At 59.0% G+C, this 8,266-nt stretch overlaps 1 protein-coding gene across 1 annotated transcript; it reads left to right on the top strand.

Moving 5' to 3' along the window:
* The first annotated feature begins 2,455 nt into the window (after window positions 1–2,455).
* GSX1 (GS homeobox 1) lies at window positions 2,456–3,710 on the top strand. The gene is made up of 2 exons (XM_060080263.1): window positions 2,456–2,867; window positions 3,331–3,710. Exons 1-2 carry the CDS (start codon window positions 2,456–2,458, stop codon window positions 3,708–3,710), a joined length of 792 nt encoding a protein of 263 aa, XP_059936246.1.
* Window positions 3,711–8,266: the final 4,556 nt, after the last annotated feature.

An 8,266-nucleotide genomic window follows, 5' to 3' on the forward strand; every position in this document is an offset into this window, starting at 1 on the left:
AAAACCCAATCCATTGTGGGCCGCACATTAAAAAGTGTTATTCGCTTTGAAGTTTTTGTCTAATGGCTCTAAACTGAAAGAAAATGTTTTCCTATTACTTAATTCAATCATAGCGAAGAGACTTGGTAAAAAGCCCACGGATTTCGCCCCGAAGTGTGACAGAGTTCTCTTTGTGTTTGCTTATCCTCGGCTGTCGCACACTTTAATTCGCCTCTCTTTATCTGGCATTCAAAACTTTCTTCAATGACATTCAATAAGGTCCAGAGGCTGGAGGGAAAAAAAACTGGTTATTTTCCCCCCTAGATATTCTTTCCCAGTAGCTTTGGCCTTTTTGCTCGAATTCAGGGACTCTTAACCCCTTCTGCCCCAGCTGCGGGCTTCGGCTCCCTGGAGAGCTCTGCACTGACCCTTTGCGGCCGCCTCTGTCACCCTGCGGGTCCTGCCTGCACCCTGCGCCTCTCCCACCTGCCTCTGCCCAACAGGGAGCCCCTCTCCCGGCCTTGGTCCCGCTCTGGGCCCAGTCTCCGGGGTCCAGGCCAGCCCACCTTTCCCAGAGAGCAATTAGAACCGCCATTAGGCTACACTGATACACCCTGGCTTGTTTGCAAACACCCACTTAGAACGGGGAGCCTTGGGGAGGAGACCTTGGCGTTGAGGGCAGCAGTGGACCCCCCCAGCCCCCCAGGGCAAAACAATCAAGGAAGCATTGATCCCTGCTAGATGACAGGCCCTCCATCCAGGTTATTCTCCCCACTGCCCCTCTCTCTTTTATGGAATCCGTTATTTTCTCTGACATAAATTCTCTTTGCTTTTTAATCAGCTATAATTTGTTGCTGTTGTTATTGCAGAGAGATGTCATCAATGATGAAAAGCTGTGCAAATGCTTCGATTTGGGGCCATCTTATTCCTGTGCACTGATTCCCCCGGCCGGAAAGCTTCCCCCTCCATCTCTCACAATTCCTTTCAGGGCTCAGAGCAGGTGACTGCAGTGACTTGGTTCCAATAAAATCGAAAGTAAACGTCTTCCTTGAAAAGTCTCAGGCTGTACATTCAAAATGTTTATGCTAATTTCCCATTGTATGGAAAAAGCTCCTGCACGAAGCAGCTTTGAGCCCAGAGGACGATTTTAAAAGCTGAAGCTGTGTACACAAGGCCAGGCATTTGAAGTTGTTTAACCATTGTGTGACCAGAAAGAAGAGAGTGACACGACAGGAGCAGGTCTTGGGGAGAGGGGAGCTCCGCCCGGGTGGGCGAAGGCAGCAGAAGCTGGGAATACAACTGCCCCTCGCACCGCTCCTCCAGGGTGCACTTCGGGAAGGCGGTGATATCCGAGCGCGCCCGCGGGTCTGTTGGGGTGTGCGTCGGCGGAGAGCGCGCCCACGCTCTCCACGTCTGGTGGGGTGTGAGTGAGATATACATCTTCGCCGGCCAGTCTTGCCTCCCATTCCCTGTCTCTCTGTCCGCGATTCTCAGCGGGCGACTTCCTTTTTACATCCACGGCCACGTCGTTGACTAGCATCTCCCGAACAAAGACTGGGCGTTATAGGCAGCATCAAAGTTAAGACTATTTGAGGAACTCAGAGAAAACAGGGACAGCGATGGGGCTAGTGCTGGATGAGAAACACCGAGCCCTTCTCCTCTCTGCCCAGCGGTGCCACTCCTGCAGGAGCCCTGGTCTTTCTGCTTCCGACACAGGAAGATGAGAGCGATTCCACAGGTGGAGATCGGAGGCCGGCTGTGGGGACGCTCGCGGCGTGCACAACGCCGAGCTGAGGAGACTAAGTGGAGGCAGCCTGATCTTGGGGGGCGAGGGAGAAATGAGAGAAGGAGGGGGACGGGGACCGAGTGCGCAGAGAAGATGGGGGTGTGCGCCCATGGGGATCTGTGGAGGCGAGGCACTGGGGGTGCAAAATCAATAAGATAAACGGGCCGATCGCCAATGCAAAGCCAAAGGGGAGTAAGGAATAAAGAGAAAGAAAAGAATATTAAATCGCAGGAGAATGAGAAAATAAACCCGCCAAGGGGAGAGGAGGGGGCGAGGGCGCCCGTTACGGCTTGGGTGGGGTTGACAAGAATGGAGTACATTATGCAGTTCATTTAGTTAACAAGTGAAATAATGAGGAAGCGTGCAGAGTGAATGCCAAGAGAAAAGGCACAAAAACCCTATTGAGAGGCCCCGGCCGCTCCTGGCGTAGCCCATCACATGGCAATAGTCCTATTTAAGCGGCGCCGCCGGCGCCTTTCAGCACCACTAGTGCTGGCCAGCACCCCGCGCTCTCTGGGCGGCGCCCGCGGCAGCAGCGGAGGCGCCTCCAGCCCCGGCTTCAGCGGCGCCTCCGGCCTCCCCGGAAGAGGCGGCTGCGCGCGGCCGCGGCCCGGGCAAGTGCGTGGTGAGCCCCGAGGTCCGCGGGGCGCCGGGAGCGGGCTGGCGGCGGGGCGACCGCGCACCGGGGCCATGCCGCGCTCCTTCCTCGTGGACTCGCTGGTGCTGCGCGAGGCCGGCGAGAAGAAGGCGCCGGAGGGCAGCCCGCCGCCGCTCTTCCCCTACGCGGTGCCGCCGCCGCACGCCCTGCACGGCCTCTCGCCCGGCGCCTGCCACGCGCGCAAGGCCGGGCTGCTGTGCGTGTGCCCGCTCTGCGTCACCGCCTCGCAGCTGCACGGGCCCCCAGGGCCGCCCGCGCTGCCTCTGCTCAAGGCGTCCTTCCCGTCCTTCGGCTCGCAATACTGCCACGCGCCCCTGGGCCGCCAGCACTCGGCCGTGTCGCCCGGGGTCGCTCACGGCCCCGCGGCCGCCGCGGCCGCCGCCGCGCTCTACCAGACCTCCTATCCGCTGCCCGACCCCAGGCAGTTCCACTGCATCTCCTTGGGTAAGGCGGGGAGTGGGGAGGTGGGGCCGGGGAGGGACGGGACCGGGCAGACGAAAGCTGACTAGGCGGGCATGGGGGATGAGGACCCTGGGCGTTCTGCGGGCGATGAGGGCCATTTCGGGCCCCCGAGTGGACACTCTGGGTGGCGTGCGGCTGGAGGGACGGGACAGGACACGGGGAGGGAGGGTGAAGGTCCAGGCCCTGGAGGGGGCTCCCAGGACGAAACGAGGGCCGGGGCTCAGGGCGCTCCAGAAGGGAGCGCGGGGGCCGCGTGACTCCGGGAGTACCTGGGTCCCGAGGCTTGGCGGGGAGGCGCCCGCGGTTACGCCGCTGTGCATTGTGTTCGGGGCAAAGAGGCGGGTGAGAGACCAGAGACCCGGGATTCTGACCGCCGCCTACCGGAGGATCGGGCCCACAGCGAAGGGTCTGATCGCTTCTGTGTCTGCACCCCTACCCACTCCAGACAACAGCTCGAACCAGCTGCCCAGCAGCAAGAGGATGCGCACGGCGTTCACCAGCGCGCAGCTGCTAGAGCTGGAGCGCGAGTTCGCCTCAAACATGTACCTGTCCCGCCTGCGCCGCATCGAGATCGCGACCTACCTGAATCTGTCCGAGAAGCAGGTGAAGATCTGGTTCCAGAACCGCCGGGTGAAGCACAAGAAGGAGGGCAAAGGCAGCAACCACCGCGGCGGCGGCGGGAGTGCAGGGGCCGGCGGGGGCGCACCGCAAGGCTGCAAGTGCGCGTCGCTCTCCTCAGCCAAGGGTTCCGAGGATGACGACGAATTGCCCATGTCTCCATCCTCATCGGGGAAGGACGACCGGGATCTCACGGTCACTCCCTAGGCGCACGCCTCCCCGGGTCGCCCATCCCAGACACTCCCCGCGGCTCAAAGACTGGTCCTGGGACGCAGCACTGTTTCCCAGGCACCCACTGCCAAATGGCGGCCACGCACGGATTTGGCACGGCTTTGCGGAGGCCCCCGGCCCTGGGAAGCGCCGAGAGCTTGGCACACCTGACCTTGCTATCCCTACCCCGGGGCCCGCGGCCGTCCAAAGCGGACTCCGAGCTGTGCGCACACTGCACGCGCGCGAGTCCTTCTCAGCCACGCAGCACAGAGGCCCGGCCCAGCGCCCTGCTGGCCGCCGGCGCCTCCCCGCCCGCCCTCTCTGGACTGGCTCAGGCGTCCTCGCTTCCTCCGCTCTCCTCCACCCTGGGTCAAGCTCGGCCTTTGACGCCTCGGGTGCCCATTCGCTCCCCCTCCCCCTTTTACGTCTTTCCCTCCCCACCTCTTTCCTGCGGTGATTTATCCACGCTCCCACCCCCCCAGACACATTTATGAACGTCTGGGTTTTGTTTTTCTTTTCCTTTCTCTTCCGCTCCTCGAAGTCCAGTCGTCCCTCCATCAGACCTTGCTGTGCCCATGGCTCCTCTCCCACGAGCGAAATTGCCTCCCGTGGTATTCGTGTTGGGGAAACCGATTCACTTTGTTTCGGCGATGCTCTGCATTCCCCCAGAGGCCAGCTCTCTGCCTCTGACGACCCCTCTTCTCCCAGACCCCGGCCCTGTCCCAGCCTAGCTTGTAACTGTAAGGTCTCTGTAATACCAGAAGATATTTATTTATTTATTTATGTACAAAAGTTTAAATAAACTTTTTTTTTTCTTAGAAATCCACGTGGCTCGGGATCCCCAGCCAGGTTGGGGCTTCCTGCTGGGGCCGGGCGGGGCTGGGTGGCAGAGTCCAGCTCCGATCCTCACCTCGCAGCTCGTCAATCCCTCTGTGCACCCTCAGCCCCCGAGACTCCGCCTTCGGCGCCCACCGACCGGGTGCGCTCCCCGGCCTCCTGTCCGACTGGGGCAAGATGCACCTCTGCAGGAGAGAGCAGAGCCCTGTCCGAAGGGAAGGACGGGCGCTCCACGTGCTGTGCCTGTAGTCCTGACCCCTGCAGCGCCCCCGTCCCACCTGGGATCCGGCCGCACCTCCAGCGCCCTTGGTTTGGCTGTCCTGACCGCCATCTCCAAGGTCAGCGACCACTCCCGCGCGAGCCCCTGAACTCAGTCCTTTGCTGAGCTCGGATGGATAACTTGTTATTGTTATCAATCTATTTATTTTAATCTATCGTATTTGTTAGGGACAAATTCCCAGCGAAATGGTGCGGGCTCCTCTTGGAAAGACCCGCTCGCTTTGCTTTAAGGCAATTTCCATTAGCGGGGTCCCCACTCCCAGACCGCTGGCCGCGATTTCGGGGACCCAGAAAGATCCGGGGCCGGGGTTCCCGCGAGGTGTCCTCCGTAGCCGGAGCAGGTGGCTCCGAGACGTTACGTTCTCACGGATTCTTGTTACAATCCCACAGCCCCCTACGATTTATAATCCACCCCCCAGCCCTCCTCTGGAGATACGCTGGGGGTTTTACTCGTACGTGGAGGAAGAGACGCAGGAGGTGCGCGGGTTCCGCGGAGGCGGAGGGCGCACGGCCACCGGAGTGGGTGTTTCTGCGGCTCAGGAAATCGGATACGTGAAACAGCGGATCCGGATTCTCACGACCTCCCCAAGCCCCCCATTCCACGTCCTAGGGGCCTGGGTCACTTCTTTTCCTGCCAGAAATCTCTCTCTCTCTCTCTCTCTCTCTCTCTCTCTCACACACACACACACACACACACACACACACCACACACACACACACCCTGGGGAGCGCCTGACTCCGGACTCCGAGTATTTAGGCAGAGCAAACACACGTGTCCTTTCGGCGAGAAAGGCGCTCCAGTTGGGGTGGCTCAACACATGCGGGTCATCTGAGCGCGGGGTTCTCTCTCCAGTTCCGCTAGAATAAAGGTGGGCGCGATCTGGCTCCCCACGGAGAGGCCACTCCTGGTTCCCCCTGGAGCAGACGCATGGGTTGTGCCCCAGGCAGATGAAAGCCTGTCACGCGCGCCCTTGGTACCCTCCCTCTGAACCACATCCCCATCCCCATCATACTGAACCGCAGTCTCACGGGAGACCAGTTCTCCGCCCTCCCAGGAGGGGCCATTGTGCCCACACAAGACGAAGCCGAAGCCGGGGTGCTTTAAGGCACACCCTGAATAGACTATCAACGAATGTGTTATTATCAGTGATTCTGACGCTTTCCGAGGTTGGGGCGGCTAAGCCGCTGCTCTAAGAGCCCTTCGGTAGTGAACTTTCGCATCCTTTAGCGCCAGCGCTACCCACCAGTGTACTTTTGAGGTTTGGGACCCGGCAGCAGCAAGGCCCCCAGGGGCCAGGTCCATGGTGGATCCGAAGGGCTCGCTTTGAGCCAGCATCTTTTCTGGATTATGGGGGTCGGGAGGTGCACCTGAGACAGGCTCCCGCTGGCTCTCGGTGACACACCCCCGGACCAGAAATGCAGTTTCGGAGATGGGCGCGAGCTGGAGAGGGCCGGAGGGGGGGCGGGGGTTGGCGTGGGGCGGGGGAAAGAGGTGCCTTACTGAGGGAGCCGGAAACTGGGCCTGGAGCCTTGTGAAGAGGTTGGACCCGCCCCCCCCCCAGCCATCTCAAGCTACCCCGGACTCCTTCAGTGTTGCCATCCTATGCAGTGGCCCCTCCTGTCCCAGCTGCTCGCAGAAGCCGCAGATCCACTGCTGCGCGCCGTGTCCACGCGGCTCCAGTTCTCCTGGGAGCGCGCTTTTCTCCCTCTCATCTTTCTCTACCCGAGACTTCACTCCCGTCCCGCTCCAGCTTTTTCGCTTTCTGGTGGGCTTTCCTGGTGAACGTGGGAAAAAACGCAGCCTCCCTGCGGCGGCCCCAGCGGTGACCAAGGCGGTGACAAGAGGGCGACGCTGCGGAGCGTGGACGCGGCTTGGGTGCGCGGGGGCTCTCGGCATCCAGCCGCCGCCTGCAGGGGCGGCTACCGGCTTTTGAGTCCTAACACTTTCTAGTCCTCAGTCTGCAGTCTCTGTCGGTCCCGACCGACTCTGCTGCCTGGGTTGGGGCCAAGGCAGGAGCGTCTGCGGAAATGGAGCTTCTTATTTGGGGAGACAGAATTCAGTCTAACCACCCTATTTTGAGCTGGAATTTGGGATTTGCAAGGCAAATTGTGAAATTAAAATCAAACTGAGTTATCTTATCAGGAAGAAATTCCCTGGAAATTATCATTGAGTGTGACTAATCCACATACAGACCCCTGAGTTTATTTCAGGGACAGCATCTTTCTTTTCTCTGTGGTTTAGTGGCCAGGAGTTTGGATGCTAGAATCCAAGTGACCGGCTTTGCAACCCATTTCCACCATTTACTTACAGGCTGGGTAATCTTGGGCAAACTACTGGTTCTTCCTAAGCCTCAGTCTCTTCGTCTGTAAATGGGGATTGTGTTAATAGCTCCTTTGCTGGGTTGTCGTGCAATATTAAAGCATAGACTTCACATAAATTGCTAAGCACAACGTCTGCTGAGTTTCAACAAATGCTAACTGCTGTTATTGTCACTTGTCACGCCTATAGCTGTGCCCGGGGCATAGTGCGGAATTATTTTCTGAAAGCTGGTAAGCGACCACTCACACACAGGCTGCTACCCAAATCTACCACTGCAGGGCTGGAGAGCACGCACAGATGCAAATACCTCCAGGCCAGGCACTGCCCAGGTGCCGGGACTCACTGAAGGCCAGAGAGGGACTCTTTCCACCTGCATTTAGACCAGCTCCTCAACTTCCTCACTACTGACATTTTGGGCTAAATAATTCTTCCTGTGGGGACTGTCCTGTGCATTGTGGGATGTTTCACAGTGTCCCTGGCCTCTACCCACTAGATGCCAGTAGCACCCCTCCCGCCAGTTGTGACAACCAAAAATGTCCCCAGACACTGCCAAATGTCCCCTTGAGAACCACTCTTCAGGTTGAGAAGCACTGATTTAGACTTGGGTCTTTTCTGCTGAAGTTGGCCAGTCCACAGTGGCCAGGATTCGGCAGCCTAGCTCCAAGCACACCTCTCTCCTTCCCTTCATCCATCCCTCATGGAATAAGTGGACCTTCTCTATCCGGAGCACTGGACTCTGCACTCGGGAGGGGCTTGAGAGGAGGAAGGGGAAAGAGAAGATGAGTGGGGGTCCGAGAGGAGAGACCAAAGATGCCTGCACAGTGGGAGCATGGCTGCTAGTCTGGACAGCCCTGGGCGTCTGGGTTGAAAGGGTGAATCAATCCGAGGCATGCTGGGCAAGCAGAGTTTACAGAGCCACTAGGGCCTTTCCAAGAACACCCTATCCATTTGTCCTATGACCTGTAGACAACGGGGCTCCCTCTTCCGTTGTGCGCATGGGTACCCACAAGACCAAACTTCGGGGGGGAAAATTTCAGGAGCCTGGGTGGTATCCCCATCAGTCATAGACACACTCACACACTCACCAGCACCACCATTTCAATGACTGAAAGTCTGA

This window comes from Mesoplodon densirostris, chromosome 17 (genome assembly GCF_025265405.1).
Source record: "Mesoplodon densirostris isolate mMesDen1 chromosome 17, mMesDen1 primary haplotype, whole genome shotgun sequence".
Lineage (NCBI taxonomy): Eukaryota > Metazoa > Chordata > Mammalia > Artiodactyla > Ziphiidae > Mesoplodon > Mesoplodon densirostris.

What these genes read in the sequence shown, in the direction of transcription:
- GSX1 (XM_060080263.1), top strand. Translation starts at nt 2,456, where the DNA reads ATGCCGCGCTCCTTCCTCGTGGACTCGCTGGTGCTGCGCGAGGCCGGC. An exon ending in GTTCCACTGCATCTCCTTGG is followed by an intron (nt 2,868 to 3,330) that starts GTAAGGCGGGGA and finishes TACCCACTCCAG; the next exon opens with ACAACAGCTCGAACCAGCTG.